General features: G+C 40.9%; 1 protein-coding gene across 1 annotated transcript in view; it reads right to left on the bottom strand.

Moving 5' to 3' along the window:
* Positions 1-20,806, bottom strand: part of slc9a7 (solute carrier family 9 member 7) — a 118,818-nt gene extending 98,012 nt beyond the window's left edge. The window contains exons 1-3 of the mRNA XM_061977557.2: positions 20,406-20,806; positions 5,253-5,455; positions 5,112-5,189 (exon numbers count right to left, since the gene is read on the bottom strand). Of these exons, the coding sequence (XP_061833541.2) occupies positions 5,112-5,189; positions 5,253-5,455; positions 20,406-20,721 (597 nt within the window). The 5' untranslated portion in view covers positions 20,722-20,806. The remainder of the gene's footprint in view (positions 1-5,111; positions 5,190-5,252; positions 5,456-20,405) is intronic.
* Between the last annotated feature and the right edge of the window lie 319 nt (positions 20,807-21,125).

Below are 21,125 nucleotides of genomic sequence, written 5' to 3'. Positions count from 1 at the left end.
TAGTCAGTACACAAATGGACTACACAATATGTAGTATTTACACTACACTAACAGAGGACTACAAAAATGGCCGAAGTGGTAGAAAAGGACACAATAGTCAGTACACAAATGTACTACACAGTATGTAGTATTTACACTAGACTAACAGAGGACTACAAAAATGGCCGGAGTGGTAGAAAATGACACAATAGTCAGTACACAAATGGACCACACAATATGTAGTATTTACACTACACTAACAAAGACTACAAAAATGGCCGAAATGGTAGAAAATGACACAATAGTGAGTACACAAATGTACTACAGAATATGTAGTATTTACACTACACAACAAAGACTACAAAAATGGCCGAAATTGTAGAAAAGGACACAATAGTCAGTACACAAATGGACTACACAGTATGTAGTATTTACACTACACTAACAAAGTACTACAAAAATGGCCAAAGTGGTAGAAAAGGACATAATAGTCAGTACACAAATGTACTACGCAGTATGTAGTATTTACACTACACTAACAGAGGACTACAAAAATGGCCGAAGTGGTAGAAAATGACACAATAGCCAGTACACAAATGAACCACACAGTATGTAGTATTTACACTACACTAACAGAGGACTACAAAAATGGCCGAAGTGGTAGAAAAGGACACAATAGTCAGTACACAAATGGACTACACAGTATGTAGTATTTACACTACACTAACAAAGTACTACAAAAATGGCCGAAGTGCTAGAAAAGGACACAATAGTCAGTACACAAATAGACTACACAGTATGTAGTATTTACACTACAATAACAAAGTACTACAAAAATGGCCAAAGTGCTAGAAAAGGACACAATAGTCAGTACACAAATAGACTACAAAGTATGTAGTATTTACACTACACTAACAAAGGACTACAAAAATGGTAGAAAAGGACACAATAGTCAGTACACTAATGGACTACACGATATGTAGTATTTACACTACACTAACAGAGGACTACAAAAATGGCCGAAGTGGTAGAAAATGACACAATAGTCAGTACACAAATGGACCACACAGTATGTAGTATTTACACTACACTAACAAAGTACTACAAAAATGGCCGAAGTTGTAGAAAAGGACACAATAGTCAGTACACAAATGGACTACACAATATGTAGTATTTACACTATACTAACAAAGGACTACAAAAATGGCCGAAGTGGTAGAAAAAGACACAATAGTCAGTACACAAATGGACTACACAGTATGTAGTATTCACACTACTCTAACAAAGGACTACAAAAATGGCCGCCCAGTGCAAAGATGACTGGTAGAAAAGGACACAATAGTCAGTACACAAATGGACTAAACAATATGTAGTATTTACACTACACTAACAAAGTACTACAAAAATGGTCAAAGTGGTAGAAAATTACGCAATAGTCAGTACACAAATGGACTACACAATATGTAGTATTTACACTACACTAACAAAGGACTACAAAAATGGTCGAAATGGTAGAAAAGGACACAATAGTCAGTACACAAATGGACTACACAATATGTAGTATTTACACTACACTAACAAAGACTACAAAAATGGCAGAAGTGGTAGAAAGGGACACAATAGTCAGTACACAAATGGACTACACAATATGTAGTATTTACACTACTCTAACAAAGGACTACAAAAATGGCCGCCCAGTGCAAAGATGACTGGTAGAAAAGGACACAATAGTCAGTACACAAATGGACTAAACAATATGTAGTATTTACACTACACTAACAAAGTACTACAAAAATGGTCGAAGTGGTAGAAAAGGACACAATAGTCAGTACACAAATGGACTAAACAATATGTAGTATTTACACTACACTAACAAAGTACTACAAAAATGGTCAAAGTGGTAGAAAATTACGCAATAGTCAGTACACAAATGGACTACACAATATGTAGTATTTACACTACACTAACAAAGGACTACAAAAATGGCAGAAATGGTAGAAAATGAGACAATAGTCAGTACACAAATGGACTACACAATATGTAGTATTTACACTACACTAACAAAGACTACAAAAATGGCAGAAGTGGTAGAAAGGGACACAATAGTCAGTACACAAATGGACTACACAATATGTAGTATTTACACTACTCTAACAAAGGACTACAAAAATGGCCGCCCAGTGCAAAGATGACTGGTAGAAAAGGACACAATAGTCAGTACACAAACGGACTACACATTTGTAGTATTTACACTACACTAACAAAGTACTACAAAAATGGTCGAAGTGGTAGAAAATTACGCAATAGTCAGTACACAAATGGACTACACGATATGTAGTATTTACACTACACTAACAAAGTACTACAAAAATGGTCGAAGTGGTAGAAAATTACGCAATAGTCAGTACACAAATGGACTACACAATATGTAGTATTTACACTACACTAACAAAGGACTACAAAAATGGTCGAAATGGTAGAAAAGGACACAATAGTCAGTACACAAATGGACTACACTATATGTAGTATTTACACTACACTAACAAAGTACTACAAAAATGGTCGAAGTGGTAGAAAATTACGCAATAGTCAGTACACAAATGGACTACACTATATGTAGTATTTACACTACACTAACAAAGGACTACAAAAATGGTCGAAATGGTAGAAAAGGACACAATAGTCAGTACACAAACGGACTACACATTTGTAGTATTTACACTACACTAACAAAGGACTACAAAAATGGTCGAAGTGGTAGAAAATTACGCAATAGTCAGTACACAAATGGACTACACAATATGTAGTATTTACACTACTCTAACAAAGGACTACAAAAATGGCCGCCCAGTGCAAAGATGACTGGTAGAAAAGGACACAATAGTCAGTACACAAATGGACTAAACAATATGTAGTATTTACACTACACTAACAAAGTACTACAAAAATGGTCAAAGTGGTAGAAAATTACGCAATAGTCAGTACACAAATGGACTACACAATATGTAGTATTTACACTACACTAACAAAGGACTACAAAAATGGTCGAAATGGTAGAAAAGGACACAATAGTCAGTACACAAATGGACTACACAATATGTAGTATTTACACTACACTAACAAAGACTACAAAAATGGCAGAAGTGGTAGAAAGGGACACAATAGTCAGTACACAAATGGACTACACAATATGTAGTATTTACACTACTCTAACAAAGGACTACAAAAATGGCCGCCCAGTGCAAAGATGACTGGTAGAAAAGGACACAATAGTCAGTACACAAATGGACTAAACAATATGTAGTATTTACACTACACTAACAAAGTACTACAAAAATGGTCGAAGTGGTAGAAAAGGACACAATAGTCAGTACACAAATGGACTAAACAATATGTAGTATTTACACTACACTAACAAAGTACTACAAAAATGGTCAAAGTGGTAGAAAATTACGCAATAGTCAGTACACAAATGGACTACACAATATGTAGTATTTACACTACACTAACAAAGGACTACAAAAATGGCAGAAATGGTAGAAAATGAGACAATAGTCAGTACACAAATGGACTACACAATATGTAGTATTTACACTACACTAACAAAGACTACAAAAATGGCAGAAGTGGTAGAAAGGGACACAATAGTCAGTACACAAATGGACTACACAATATGTAGTATTTACACTACTCTAACAAAGGACTACAAAAATGGCCGCCCAGTGCAAAGATGACTGGTAGAAAAGGACACAATAGTCAGTACACAAACGGACTACACATTTGTAGTATTTACACTACACTAACAAAGTACTACAAAAATGGTCGAAGTGGTAGAAAATTACGCAATAGTCAGTACACAAATGGACTACACAATATGTAGTATTTACACTACACTAACAAAGGACTACAAAAATGGTCGAAATGGTAGAAAAGGACACAATAGTCAGTACACAAATGGACTACACAATATGTAGTATTTACACTACACTAACAAAGGACTACAAAAATGGTCGAAATGGTAGAAAAGGACACAATAGTCAGTACACAAATGGACTACACAATATGTAGTATTTACACTACTCTAACAAAGGACTACAAAAATGGCCGCCCAGTGCAAAGATGACTGGTAGAAAAGGACACAATAGTCAGTACACAAATGGACTAAACAATATGTAGTATTTACACTACACTAACAAAGGACTACAAAAATGGCCAAAATGGTAGAAAAGGACACAATAGTCAGTACACAAATGTACTACACAGTATGTAGTATTTACACTACACTAACAAAGTACTACAAAAATGGTCGAAGTGGTAGAAAATTACGCAATAGTCAGTACACAAATGGACTACACAATATGTAGTATTTACACTACACTAACAAAGACTACAAAAATGGCAGAAATGGTAGAAAATGAGACAATAGTCAGTACACAAATGGACTACACAATATGTAGTATTTACACTACACTAACAAAGACTACAAAAATGGCAGAAGTGGTAGAAAGGGACACAATAGTCAGTACACAAATGGACTACACAATATGTAGTATTTACACTACTCTAACAAAGGACTACAAAAATGGCCGCCCAGTGCAAAGATGACTGGTAGAAAAGGACACAATAGTCAGTACACAAATGGACTACACAATATGTAGTATTTACACTACACTAACAAAGGACTACAAAAATGGTCGAAGTGGTAGAAAATTACGCAATAGTCAGTACACAAATGGACTACACAATATGTAGTATTTACACTACACTAACAAAGGACTACAAAAATGGTCGACATGGTAGAAAAGGACACAATAGTCAGTACACAAATGGACTACACAATATGTAGTATTTACACTACACTAACAAAGGACTACAAAAATGGCCGAAATGGTAGAAAAGGACACAATAGTCAGTACACAAATGGACTACACTATATGTAGTATTTACACTACACTAACAAAGGACTACAAAAATGGCCGAAATGGTAGAAAAGGACACAATAGTCAGTACACAAATGGACTACACTATATGTAGTATTTACACTACACTAAAGGACTACAAAAATGGCCGGCCAGTGCAAAGATGACAACAATAGTCAGTGTAGATGAGGATGCCGGGCTGAGAGCTCTCACCTTCTTCAGGCTGTAACCCGCATGGAAGATGATGGGAGGCAGCAGGATGTTGAAGAAGACCTCGGGGTCAAAGGTCACCTGCGCGGCAGCGTCAGGGGGTTATTTAGCGCAGGAGAAAAAGGCGTATTTTCCCGGCTTCACCTTGCGTAACATGTCGTTCTGCTCCACGTTGTGGATGTCGGCCGAGTCGATCTGGCCCTTGAGGGTGAACTCCAGCAACCTGCCGCTGACGTTGAGCACCAGGCTGCTGGCGGGCCCCGTGGCCAGGGAGCAGCTGGGGGGGCTCCTGTTGTGGTAGCTGGTGGCGGGGATGCCGTATCGCAGGATGACACCCACCAGCAGCCCTGCAGGACACAAACGAGGGAGCGTTACTAGAAGGATCTAGAAGATGCCATCTCGCTTACCCAGAACCCCTTGCAGCACTAACTCTTCCGGGACGCTACAATATACACCCCCGCTACCTCCAAACCCCATTCATTCACAACTCCTCCAACACGAACATTATTCTTTTTGCACTTTTGGCTTCTTATCGCACACAATTAAACACTCTGAAGGACTGCTTGTATCACACATGATATCACACACAAGTAAACACTCTGCAGGACTGCTTGTATCGCACATGATATCACACACAAGTAAACACTCTGCAGGACTGCTTGTATTACACATGATATCACACACAAGTAAACCACTACAAGACCGCTTGTATCGCACACAAAATCACACACAAGTAAACCATCTGCAGGACTGCTTTTATCGGACATAATATCACACATAAGTAAACACTCTGCAGGACTGCTTGTATTGCACATGATATCACACACAAGTAAACACTCTGCAGGACTGCTTGTATCACACATGATATCACACACAAGTAAACACGCTACAAGACTGCTTGTATCGCACACAAAATCACACACAAGTAAACCGTCTGCAGGACTGCTTGTATCGGACATGATATCACACTTAAGTAAACACTCAGCAGGACTGCTTGTATTGCACATGATATCGCACACAAGTAAACACTGCAGGACTGCTTCTATCGCACACAAAATCACACACAAGTAAACCGTCTGCAGGACTGCTTGTATCGGACATGATATCACACTTAAGTAAACACTGCAGGACTGCTTGTATCGCACATGATATCGCACACAAGTAAACACTCTGCAAGACTGCTTGTATCGCACAAGATTTCACACACAAGTAAACACTCTGCAGGACTGCTTGTATCGCACATGATATCATACACAAGTAAACACTTTGCAGGACTGCTTGTATCACACATTATATCACACACAAGTAAACACTGCAGGACTGCTTGTATCGCACACAAAATCACACACAAGTAAACCGTCTGCAGGACTGCTTGTATCAGACATGATATCACACTTAAGTAAACACTGCAGGACTGCTTGTATCGCACATGATATCGCACACAAGTAAACACTCTGCAAGACTGCTTGTATTGCACAAGATTTCACACACAAGTAAACACTCTGCAAGACTGCTTGTATCGCACAAGATTTCACACACAAGTAAACACTCTGCAGGACTGCTTGTATCGCACATGATATCATACACAAGTAAACACTTTGCAGGACTGCTTGTATCACACATTATATCACACACAAGTAAACACTGCAGGACTGCTTGTATCGCACACAAAATCACACACAAGTAAACCGTCTGCAGGACTGCTTGTATCAGACATGATATCACACTTAAGTAAACACTGCAGGACTGCTTGTATCGCACATGATATCGCACACAAGTAAACACTCTGCAAGACTGCTTGTATTGCACAAGATTTCACACACAAGTAAACACTCTGCAGGACTGCTTGTATAGCACATGATATCATACACAAGTAAACACTTTGCAGGACTGCTTGTATCACACATGATATCATACACAAGTAAACACTCTGCAGGACTGCTTGTATTGCACATGATATCGCACACAAGTAAACACTGCAGGACTGCTTGTATCGCACACAAAATCACACACAAGTAAACCGTCTGCAGGACTGCTTGTATCGGACATGATATCACACTTAAGTAAACACTGCAGGACTGCTTTTATCGCACATGATATCGCACACAAGTAAACACTCTGCAAGACTGCTTGTATCGCACATGATATCACACACAAGTAAACACTCTGCAGGACTGCTTGTATCACACATGATATCCCACACAAGTAAACACGCTACAAAACCGCTTGTATCGCACACAAAATCACATACAAGTAAACCCTCTGCAGGACTGCTTGTATCGCACATGACATCACACTTAAGTAAACATTCTGCAGGACTGCTTGTATCGCACACAAAATCACACACAAGTAAACCCTCTGCAGAACTGCTTGTATTGCACATGATATCGCACACAAGTAAACACTCTGCAGGACTGCTTGTATCACACATGATATCCCACACAAGTAAACACGCTACAAAACCGCTTGTATCGCACACAAAATCACATACAAGTAAACCCTCTGCAGGACTGCTTGTATCGCACATGACATCACACTTAAGTAAACATTCTGCAGGACTGCTTGTATCGCACACAAAATCACATACAAGTAAACCCTCTGCAGGACTGCTTGAATCACACATGACATTACACACAAGTAAACACTCTGCAGGACTGCTTGTATCGCAAATGATATCACACACAAGTAAACACTCTGCAAGACTGCTTGTATCGCACACAAGTAAACACTCTGAAGGACTGCTTGTATCACACATGATATCACACACAAGTAAACACTCTGCAGGACTGTTTGTATCGCACATGATATCACACACAAGTAAACACTCTGCAGGACTGCTTGTATCACACATGATTTCACACACAAGTAAACACTCTGCAGGACGGTTTGTATCGCACATGATATCACACACAAACACTCTGCAGGACTACTTGAATCGCACACAAGTAAACACTCTGAGGACTGCTTGTATCACACATGATATCACACACAAGTAAACACTCTGCAGGACTACTTGTATCACACATGATATCACACACAAGTAAACACTCTGCAGGACTGCTTGTATCGCACATGATATCACACACAAGTAAACACTGCAGGACTGCCTGTATCGCACACAAGTAAACACTCTGAAGGACTGCTTGTATCGCACATGATACCACACACAAGTAAACAATCTGCAGGAATGCTTGTATCGCACATAAAATCACACACAAGTAAACCCTCTGCAGGACTGCTTGTATCACACTTGATATCACACACAAGTAAACACTCTGCAGGACTGCTTGTATTGCACATGCTTTCACAGTTAAGTAAACACTCTGCAGAACCGCTTGTATCGCACATGATATCACACACAAGTAAACCCTCTGCAGGACTGCTTGTATTGCACATGATATCACAGTTAAGTAAACACTCAGCAGGACTGCTTGTATCGCACATGATATCACACACAAGTAAACACTCTGCAGGACTGCTTGTATTGCACATGATATCACACACAAGTAAACACTCTGCAGGACTGTTTGTATCACACATGATATCACACACAAGTAAACACGCTACAGGACCGCTTGTATCGCACACAAAATCACACACAAGTAAACCCTCTGCAGGACTGCTTCTATCGGACATGATATCACACACAAGTAAACACTCTGCAGGACTGATTGTATCGCACATGATATCACACACAAGTAAACCCTCAGCAGGACTGCTTGTATTGCACATGATATCACACACAAGTAAACACTCTGCAGCACTGCTTGTATCGCACATGACATCACACTTAAGCAAACACTCTGCAGGACTGCTTGTATCGCACATGACATCACACTTAAGTAAACACTCTGCAGGACTGCTTGTATCGCACACAAAAGTAAACCCTCTGCAGGACTGCTTGTATCGCACATGATTTTGCACACAAGTAAACACTCTGCAGGACTGCTTGTATCAGACATGATATCACACACAAGTAAACACTCTGCAGGACTGCTTGTATCGCACATGATTTTGCACACAAGTAAACACTCTGCAGGACTGCTTGTATCAGACATTATATTGCACACAAGTAAACACTCTGCAGGACTACTTGTATCACACATGATATCACACACAAGTAAACACTTAGCAGGACTGCTTGTATCACACATGATATCATACACAAGTAAACACTCTGCAGGACTGCTTGTATTGCACATGATATCGCACACAAGTAAACACTGCAGGACTGCTTGTATCGCACACAAAATCACACACAAGTAAACCGTCTGCAGGACTGCTTGTATCGGACATGATATCACACTTAAGTAAACACTGCAGGACTGCTTGTATCGCACATGATATCGCACACAAGTAAACACTCTGCAAGACTGCTTGTATCGCACATGATATCACACACAAGTAAACACGCTACAAAACCGCTTGTATCGCACACAAAATCACATACAAGTAAACCCTCTGCAGGACTGCTTGTATCGCACATGACATCACACTTAAGTAAACATTCTGCAGGACTGCTTGTATCGCACACAAAATCACACACAAGTAAACCCTCTGCAGAACTGCTTGTATTGCACATGATATCGCACACAAGTAAACATGCTGCAAGACTGCTTGTATCAGACATGATATCACAATCAAGTAGACACTCTGCAGGACTGCTTGTATCGCACACAAGTAAACACTCTGCAGGACTGCTTGAATCACACATGACATTACACACAAGTAAACACTCTGCAGGACTGCTTGTATCGCAAATGATATCACACACAAGTAAACACTCTGCAGGACTGCTTGTATCGCACACAAGTAAACACTCTGAAGGACTGCTTGTATCACACATGATATCACACACAAGTAAACACTCTGCAGGACTGTTTGTATCGCACATGATATCACACACAAGTAAACACTCTGCAGGACTGCTTGTATCACACATGATTTCACACACAAGTAAACACTCTGCAGGACGGTTTGTATCGCACATGATATCACACACAAACACTCTGCAGGACTACTTGAATCGCACACAAGTAAACACTCTGAGGACTGCTTGTATCACACATGATATCACACACAAGTAAACACTCTGCAGGACTACTTGTATCACACATGATATCACACACAAGTAAACACTCTGCAGGACTGCTTGTATCGCACATGATATCACACACAAGTAAACACTGCAGGACTGCCTGTATCGCACACAAGTAAACACTCTGAAGGACTGCTTGTATCGCACATGATACCACACACAAGTAAACAATCTGCAGGAATGCTTGTATCGCACATAAAATCACACACAAGTAAACCCTCTGCAGGACTGCTTGTATCACACTTGATATCACACACAAGTAAACACTCTGCAGGACTGCTTGTATTGCACATGCTTTCACAGTTAAGTAAACACTCTGCAGAACCGCTTGTATCGCACATGATATCACACACAAGTAAACCCTCTGCAGGACTGCTTGTATTGCACATGATATCACAGTTAAGTAAACACTCAGCAGGACTGCTTGTATCGCACATGATATCACACACAAGTAAACACTCTGCAGGACTGCTTGTATTGCACATGATATCACACACAAGTAAACACTCTGCAGGACTGTTTGTATCACACATGATATCACACACAAGTAAACACGCTACAGGACCGCTGGTATCGCACACAAAATCACACACAAGTAAACCCTCTGCAGGACTGCTTGTATCGCACATGATATCACACACATGTATACACTCTGCAGGACTGCTTGTATCGGACATGATATCACACACAAGTAAACCCTCAGCAGGACTGCTTGTATTGCACATGATATCACACACAAGTAAACACTCTGCAGGACTGCTTGTATCGCACATGACATCACACTTAAGCAAACACTCTGCAGGACTGCTTGTATCGCACACAAAAGTAAACACTCTGCAGGACTGCTTGTATCGCACACAAAAGTAAACCCTCTGCAGGACTGCTTGTATCGCACATGATTTTGCACACAAGTAAACACTCTGCAGGACTGCTTGTATCAGACATGATATCACACACAAGTAAACACTCTGCAGGACTGCTTGTATCGCACATGATTTTGCACACAAGTAAACACTCTGCAGGACTGCTTGTATCAGACATTATATTGCACACAAGTAAACACTCTGCAGGACTGCTTGTATCAGACATGATATCACACATAAGTAAACACTCTGCAGGACTGCTTGTATCGCACATGATTTTGCACACAAGTAAACAGTCTGCAGGACTGCTTGTATCGCACATGATATTGCACACAAGTAAACACTCTGCAGGACTGCTTGTATCGCACATGATTTTGCACACAAGTAAACACTCTGCAGGACTGCTTGTATCGCACATGATATTGCACACAAGTAAACACTCTGCAGGACTGCTTGTATCGCACATGATTTTGCACACAAGTAAACACTCTGCAGGACTGCTTGTATCGCACATGATTTTGCACACAAGTAAACACTCTGCAGGACTGCTTGTATCGCACATGATATTGCACACAAGTAAACACTCTGCAGGACTGCTTGTATCGCACATGATTTTGCACACAAGTAAACACTCTGCAGGACTGCTTGTATCGCACATGATTGGTACTAGGTGGGGATTGAACCACGGACCCTCGGGTCGCGCACGGCCATTCTTCCACTGCGCCACGCCGTCCCTTGTACAACTACTTGTATCAGACATGATATCACACACAAGTAAACACTCTGCAGTACTGCTTGTATCGCAAATGATATCACACACAAGTAAACACTCTGCAGGACTGCTTGTATCGCACATGATATCGCACACAAGTAAACACTCTGCAGGACTGCTTGTATCGCACATGATTTTGCACACAAGTAAACACTCTGCAGGACTACTTGTATCACACATGATATCACACACAAGTAAACACTTAGCATGACTGCTTGTATCAGACATGATATCACACACAAGTAAACACTCTGCAGGACTGCTTGTATCGCACATGATATTGCACACAAGTGAACACTTAGCAGGACTGCTTGTATCAGACATGATATCACACACAAGTAAACACTCTGCAGGACTGCTTGTATCGCACATGATATTGCACACAAGTGAACACTCTGCAGGACTGCTTGTATCACACATGATATCGCACACAAGTAAACACTTAGCAGGACTGCTTGTATCAGACATGATATCAAGCTATCAAACATTTGACATGCAAGCACATATCATCACATGCTTGTGTTTTTTAAATGATAACAGTTTAGTATCAGATCGCGACAGGCCTTGTTGCCCACCCTCTGTTCTATGGTTATCATCACACCTATTTGCCGTCAAGAAGTCAAAGAAAGTCAAGAAAATGTGGAGTCAGCACTCATGTGAGAAGACTTTCTGGCACATTCTGGCACACTTGTGTGGAATTGCTGTCCAGAGGTGAGGTCAGAAGCCTCTTCCACACCAAACTCTTCCCACTGAGGGCCACAAAATGACAAATGAAAGAATGCAGGGGCCATTTTGGTCGTTTTCACCTCCAAAACCGGTACAATATATATATTTTCTTTTTAAAATGACATTTTGCATGAATGCTGATACAGCGGAACTCACTTCAAAAACGTGAGTTTTTTTGCATTGAACAAGTTTTGCATTGAATATTGAACAAGCAAGGCTTATATAACTTTATAGTGACATGCAAAATCCAGTTTCAAATAATAATAATAATAATTAAAAAATATCAATGGCATATCAAATACAATTTAAATAATTAAATAAAAATGTATTGCCTCCTTTCTATTTGCAGCCTTCTGATGTAAATATCAACATTAACTTTTTCCACAGGCTAATAAATTAGAAAATAACAATGTATAAACCAACCATTCAGGACTTTAAACTGCTCAGTTTGCAACACACTGATCTAATCTGATGTGCCCAAGCCAGATACCTGCCATCTTTTTTTGGATGCTAGTTCATTAATGTCGGGGCTCAGGCTTTGAGCTGAGGCAACCTTCATTATCGAACGAAGGTGTTAATCAGTCATTATATCTCGTAGTCCACCCGGACCACAGTCTTGGGGGCGTGCTTTAAAGGCACTGCGTTTATCGTCCTCCACGAGCTGTCGTCACGTCTGCTTTTCATCCATTCTAACAACGTGCCGGCCCAGTCACAAGATATGTGCGACTTCAGCACGCACACATATGTAAATGCAATGCATACTTGGCCAACAGCGATACAGGTTACACTGACGGTGCTCATATAAATAACTTTAACACTGTTAGAAATATGTGCCACACTGTGAATCCACACCAAACTAGAATGATAAACACATTTCGGGAGAACATCCACACCGTAACACAACATAAACACAACAAAACAAATACCCAGAATCTCATGCAGCCCTAACTCTTCCGGGCTGCAATATACACCCCCGCTACCACCAAAACCCACCCCCATCCCATGCAGTTAGGCTGCTCTACTGTTAATTTGATATCGCCTCAAGGGCCAAGTGAAATTACATGGCGGGCAAATTTTGGCCCGCGGGCCAGAGTTTGATACTCTTGATCTAGAACATACATGAGGATCATGTCGATGAGACTTGAAGATCATGTAAAACATACATGAACATCATGTAGAACACACGTGAGGATCATGTAGAAAAGACATGAGGAGCATGTAGAACATACATGAGGATCATGTAGAACATACATGTAGATCATGTAGAACACACATGAGGATCATGTAGAAGAGACTTGAGGATCATGTAGAAGAGACTTGAGGATCATGTAGAACCCACATGAGGATCACGTACAACATACATAAGGATCATGTAGAACATACATGAAGATCATGTAGAACACACATGAGGATCATGTAGAAGAGACTTGAGGATCATGTAGAAGAGACTTGAGGATCATGTAGAAGAGACATGAGGATCATGTAGAAGAGACATGAGGATCATGTAGAAGAGACTTGAGGATCATATAGAACCCACATGAGGATCACGTACAACATACAAGAGGATCATGTAGAACATTCATGAGGATCATGTAGATTGTAGAACATACAGGAGGATCATGTAAAACATTTATGAGGATCATGTAGAAGAGACATGAGGATCATGTAGAAGAGATATGAGGATCATGTAGAACCCACATGAGGATCACGTACAACATACAGGAGGATGATGTAGAACATTCATGAGGATCATGTAGATTGTAGAACATACAGGAGGATCATGTAGAACATTTATGAGGATCATGTAGAACACACATGAGGATCATGTAGAAGAGACTTGAGGATCATGTAGAAGAGACTTGAGGATCATGTAGAACCCACATGAGGATCACGTACAACATACATAAGGATCATGTAGAACATACATGAAGATCATGTAGAAGAGACATGGCGATCATGTAGAAGAGACATGAGGATCATGTAGAAGAGACATGAGGATCATGTAGAAGAGACATGAGGATCATGTAGAAGAGACTTGAGGATCATGTAGAAGAGACTTGAGGATCATGTAGAACCCACATGAGGATCACGTACAACATACAGGAGGATCATGTAGAACATTCATGAGGATCATGTAGAAGAGACATGGCGATCATGTAGAAGAGACATGAGGATCATGTAGAAGAGACATGAGGATCATGTAGATGAGACATGAGGATCATGTAGATGAGACATGACGATCATGTAGAAGAGACATGAGGATCATGTAGATGAGACATGAGGATCATGTAGAAGAGACATGAGGATCATGTAGAAGAGATATGAGGATCATGTAGAAGAGATATGAGGATCATGTAGAAGAGACATGAGGATCATGTAGATGAGACATAAAGATCATGTAGAAGAGACATGAGGATCATGTAGAAGAGACACGAGGATCATGTAGAAGAGACATGAGGATCATGTAGATGAGACATGAGGATCATGTAGAAGAGACATGAGGATCATGGAGAAGAGATATGAGGATCATGTAGATGAGACATGAGGATCATGTAGATGAGACATGAGGATCATGTAGATGAGACATGAGGATCATGTAGATGAGACATGAGGATCATGGAGAAGAGACATGAGGGTCATGTAGAACCCACATGAGGATCATGTAGAAGAGACTTGAGGATCATGTAGAACCCACATGAGGATCACGTACAACATACAGGAGGATCATGTAGAACATTCATGAGGATCATGTAGAAGAGACATGGTGATCATGTAGAAGAGACATGAGGATCATGTAGATGAGACATGAGGATCATGTAGATGAGACATGAGGATCATGTAGATGAGACATGAGGATCATGTAGAAGAGACATGAGGATCATGTAGATGAGACATGAGGATCATGTAGAAGAGACATGAGGATCATGTAGATGAGACATGAGGATCATGTAGAAGAGACATGAGGATCATGTAGATGAGACATGAGGATCATGTAGAAGAGACATGAGGATCATGTAGATGAGACATGAGGATCATGTAGAAGAGACATGAGGATCATGTAGATGAGACATGAGGATCATGTAGAAGAGACATGAGGATCATGTAGATGAGACATGAGGATCATGTAGAAGAGACATGAGGATCATGTAGATGAGACATGAGGATCATGTAGAAGAGACATGAGGATCATGTAGATGAGACATGAGGATCATGTAGAAGAGACATGAGGATCATGTAGATGAGACATGAGGATCATGTAGAAGAGACATGAGGATCATGTAGATGAGACATGAGGATCATGTAGATGAAACATGAGGATCATGTAGATGAGACATGACGATCATGTAGAAGAGACATGAGGATCATGTAGATGAGACATGAGGATCATGTAGAAGAGACATGAGGATCATGTAGAAGATATATGAGGATCATGTAGAAGAGATATGAGGATCATGTAGAAGAGACATGAGGATCATGTAGATGAGACATGAAGATAATGTAGAAGAGACATGAGGATCATGTAGAAGAGACATGAGGATCATGTAGAAGAGACATGAGGATCATGTAGATGAGACATGAGGATCATGTAGATGAGACATGAGGATCATGTAGATGAGACATGAGGATCATGTAGAAGAGACATGAGGATCATGTAGATGAGACATGAGGATCATGTAGAAGAGACATGAGGATCATGTAGATGAGACATGAGGATCATGTAGATGAAACATGAGGATCATGTAGATGAGACATGAGGATCATGTAGATGAGACATGAGGATCATGTAGATGAGACATGAGGATCATGTAGATGAGACATGAGGATCATGTAGATGAGACATGACGATCATGTAGAAGAGACATGAGGATCATGTAGATGAGACATGAGGATCATGTAGAAGAGACATGAGGATCATGTAGAAGAGATATGAGGATCATGTAGAAGAGATATGAGGATCATGTAGAAGAGACATGAGGATCATGTAGATGAGACATGAAGATAATGTAGAAGAGACATGAGGATCATGTAGAAGAGACACGAGGATCATGTAGAAGAGACATGAGGATCATGTAGATGAGACATGAGGATCATGGAGAAGAGATATGAGATCATGTAGATGAGACATGAGGATCATGGAGAAGAGACATGAGGATCATGGAGAAGAGACATGAGGATCATGTAGAACCCACATGAGGATCATGTAGAAGAGACATGAGGATCATGTAGATGAGACATGAGGATCATGTAGATGAGACATGAGGATCATGTAGAAGAGACATGAGGATCATGTAGATGAGACGTGAGGATCATGTAGATGAGACATGACGATCATGTAGAAGAGACATGAGGATCATGTAGATGAGACATGAGGATCATGTAGATGAGACATGAGGATCATGTAGAAGAGACATGAGGATCATGTAGAAGAGACATGAGGATCATGTAGATGAAACATGAGGATCATGTAGATGAGACATGAGGATCATGTAGAAGAGACATGAGGATCATGTAGATGAGACATGAGGATCATGTAGAAGAGACATGAGGATCATGTAGATGAGACATGAGGATCATGTAGATGAGACATGAGGATCATGTAGAAGAGACATGAGGATCATGTAGATGAAACATGAGGATCATGTAGATGAGACATGAGGATCATGTAGAAGAGACATGAGGATCATGTAGAAGAGACACGAGGATCATGTAGAAGAGATATGAGGATCATGTAGATGAGACATGAGGATCATATAGAAGAGACATGAGGATCATGTAGATGAGACATGAGGATCATGTAGATGAAACATGAGGATCATGTAGAAGAGACATGAGGATCATGTAGATGAGACATGAGGATCATGTAGAAGAGACATGAGGATCATGTAGAAGAGACATGAGGATCATGTAGATGAGACATGAGGATCATGTAGAAGAGACATGAGGATCATGTAGAAGAGACATGAGGATCATGTAGATGAGACATGAGGATCATGTAGATGAGACATGAGGATCATGTAGAAGAGACATGAGGATCATGTAGAAGAGACACGAGGATCATGTAGAAGAGATATGAGGATCATGTAGATGAGACATGAGGATCATATAGAAGAGACATGAGGATCATGTAGATGAGACATGAGGATCATGTAGATGAAACATGAGGATCATGTAGAAGAGACATGAGGATCATGTAGAAGAGACATGAGGATCATGTAGAAGAGACATGAGGATCATGTAGAAGAGACATGAGGATCATGTAGAAGAGACATGAGGATCATGTAGAAGAGACATGAGGATCATGTAGATGAGACATGAGGATCATGTAGAAGAGACATGAGGATCATGTAGATGAAACATGAGGATCATGTAGATGAGACATGAGGATCATGTAGAAGAGACATGAGGATCATGTAGAAGAGACACGAGGATCATGTAGAAGAGATATGAGGATCATGTAGATGAGACATGAGGATCATATAGAAGAGACATGAGGATCATGTAGATGAGACATGAGGATCATGTAGATGAAACATGAGGATCATGTAGAAGAGACATGAGGATCATGTAGATGAGACATGAGGATCATGTAGAAGAGACATGAGGATCATGTAGAAGAGACATGAGGATCATGTAGATGAGACATGAGGATCATGTAGAAGAGACATGAGGATCATGTAGAAGAGACATGAGGATCATGTAGATGAGACATGAGGATCATGTAGATGAGACATGAGGATCATGTAGAAGAGACATGAGGATCATGTAGAAGAGACACGAGGATCATGTAGAAGAGATATGAGGATCATGTAGATGAGACATGAGGATCATATAGAAGAGACATGAGGATCATGTAGATGAGACATGAGGATCATGTAGATGAAACATGAGGATCATGTAGAAGAGACATGAGGATCATGTAGATGAGACATGAGGATCATGTAGAAGAGACATGAGGATCATGTAGATGAGACATGAGGATCATGTAGAAGAGACATGAGGATCATGTAGAAGAGACATGAGGATCATGTAGATGAGACATGAGGATCATGTAGATGAGACATGAGGATCATGTAGAAGAGACATGAGGATCATGTAGAAGAAACATGAGGATCATGTAGATGAGACATGAGGATCATGTAGATGAGACATGAGGATCATGTAGAAGAGACACGAGGATCATGTAGAAGAGATATGAGGATCATGTAGATGAGACATGAGGATCATATAGAAGAGACATGAGGATCATGTAGATGAGACATGAGGATCATGTAGATGAAACATGAGGATCATGTAGAAGAGACATGAGGATCATGTAGATGAGACATGAGGATCATGTAGAAGAGACATGAGGATCATGTAGAAGAGACATGAGGATCATGTAGATGAGACATGAGGATCATGTAGAAGAGACATGAGGATCATGTAGAAGAGACATGAGGATCATGTAGATGAGACATGAGGATCATGTAGATGAGACATGAGGATCATGTAGAAGAGACATGAGGATCATGTAGAAGAGACACGAGGATCATGTAGAAGAGATATGAGGATCATGTAGATGAGACATGAGGATCATATAGAAGAGACATGAGGATCATGTAGATGAGACATGAGGATCATGTAGATGAAACATGAGGATCATGTAGAAGAGACATGAGGATCATGTAGATGAGACATGAGGATCATGTAGAAGAGACATGAGGATCATGTAGATGAGACATGAGGATCATGTAGAAGAGACATGAGGATCATGTAGAAGAGACATGAGGATCATGTAGATGAGACATGAGGATCATGTAGATGAGACATGAGGATCATGTAGAAGAGACATGAGGATCATGTAGATGAGACATGAGGATCATGTAGAAGAGACATGAGGATCATGTAGAAGAGACATGAGGATCATGTAGAAGAGACATGAGGATCATGTAGAAAAGACATGAGGATCATGTAGATGAGACATGAGGATCATGTAGAAGAGACATGAGGATCATGTAGAAGAGACACGAGGATCATGTAGAAGAGATATGAGGATCATGTAGATGAGACATGAGGATCATATAGAAGAGACATGAGGATCATGTAGATGAGACATGAGGATCATGTAGATGAAACATGAGGATCATGTAGAAGAGACATGAGGATCATGTAGATGAGACATGAGGATCATGTAGAAGAGACATGAGGATCATGTAGATGAGACATGAGGATCATGTAGAAGAGACATGAGGATCATGTAGAAGAGACATGAGGATCATGTAGAAGAGACATGAGGATCACGTAGATGAGACATGAGGATCATGTAGAAGAGACACGAGGATCATGTAGAAGAGACATGAGGATCATGTAGATGAGACATGAGGATCATGTAGAAGAGACACGAGGATCATGTAGAAGAGACATGAGGATCATGTAGATGAGACATGAGGATCATGTAGATGAGACATGAGGATCATGTAGAAGAGACATGAGGATCATGTAGAAGAGACATGAGGATCATGTAGAAGAGACATGAGGATCATGTAGATGAGACATGAGGATCATGTAGATGAGACATGAGGATCATGTAGAAGAGACATGAGGATCATGTAGAAGAGACATGAGGATCATGTAGAAGAGACATGAGGATCATGTAGATGAGACATGAGGATCATGTAGATGAGACATGAGGATCATGTAGAAGAGACATGAGGATCATGTAGAAGAGACACGAGGATCATGTAGAAGAGACATGAGGATCATGTAGATGAGACATGAGGATCATGTAGATGAGACTTGAGGATCATGTAGATGAGTGACGTGCTAATGAGATGAAGATGGCGGCTGCAGTCTAGTACCGTAGATCATGGCCAGTCCGGTCTCGTGCAGGAAGCGGACGGTGCGGTGCTTGAAGAGCCAGATGGTGAGGATGGTGAGGGTGAGCAGCAGGATGAAGGTGAGAAGGTTGACGCTGTCCTGGCGGTGACTTTCCTCCGCTTCCTTCTCCGTCGCCAGCTCCTCCATCGCCGCGTCCTGAGCTCCAGCGGACGCCGCCGCGGGATGCGCCATCATCATCATCATCATCTTCATCATCATCACCGCCATCATCTTCGTCACCGTCGTGGTCGTCGAGGACGCGGCGCGTGCTGCGCTGCGCCGTCGGGGGTCGTCCATGACTCGGAGAAGCTGCGCGCGCACACCGGCTCCTCGTTTTTACGCCATGTCAGCGCGGGAGACAACGCACCGCCGCTTCAGAGACACACGGTGGGCGGCGTGAGGGGGCGGGGCTTGGTGACTATTTGGGGGGCGGGGCATGTAGACACGCCCCCCTGCACGAGAGGCCATCTGAGTCACTGTCCCGAGGTTTGTTTTTTGATGATGCAATGGAAACCACTTCCACCACAGGAAATAGACTATTTGGTCCCCCGGGAGAGGAAACGGTCTTGGGTCAAAGGTCATATGTAGATATTAACCTCATGCTAGGTTAGCAACACCAACATAGCAATGTGATCTACATGCTAACATTACATATTAAACATCATGCTAGGTTAGCAACACTACCATAGCTATGTGAGCTA

The sequence above is a fragment of the Nerophis lumbriciformis genome, linkage group LG18 (assembly GCF_033978685.3).
Source record: "Nerophis lumbriciformis linkage group LG18, RoL_Nlum_v2.1, whole genome shotgun sequence".
Taxonomy (NCBI): domain Eukaryota; kingdom Metazoa; phylum Chordata; class Actinopteri; order Syngnathiformes; family Syngnathidae; genus Nerophis; species Nerophis lumbriciformis.
Note: the sequence above shows the minus strand (reverse complement) of the source record. Positions and strands in the feature narration are given on the sequence as shown.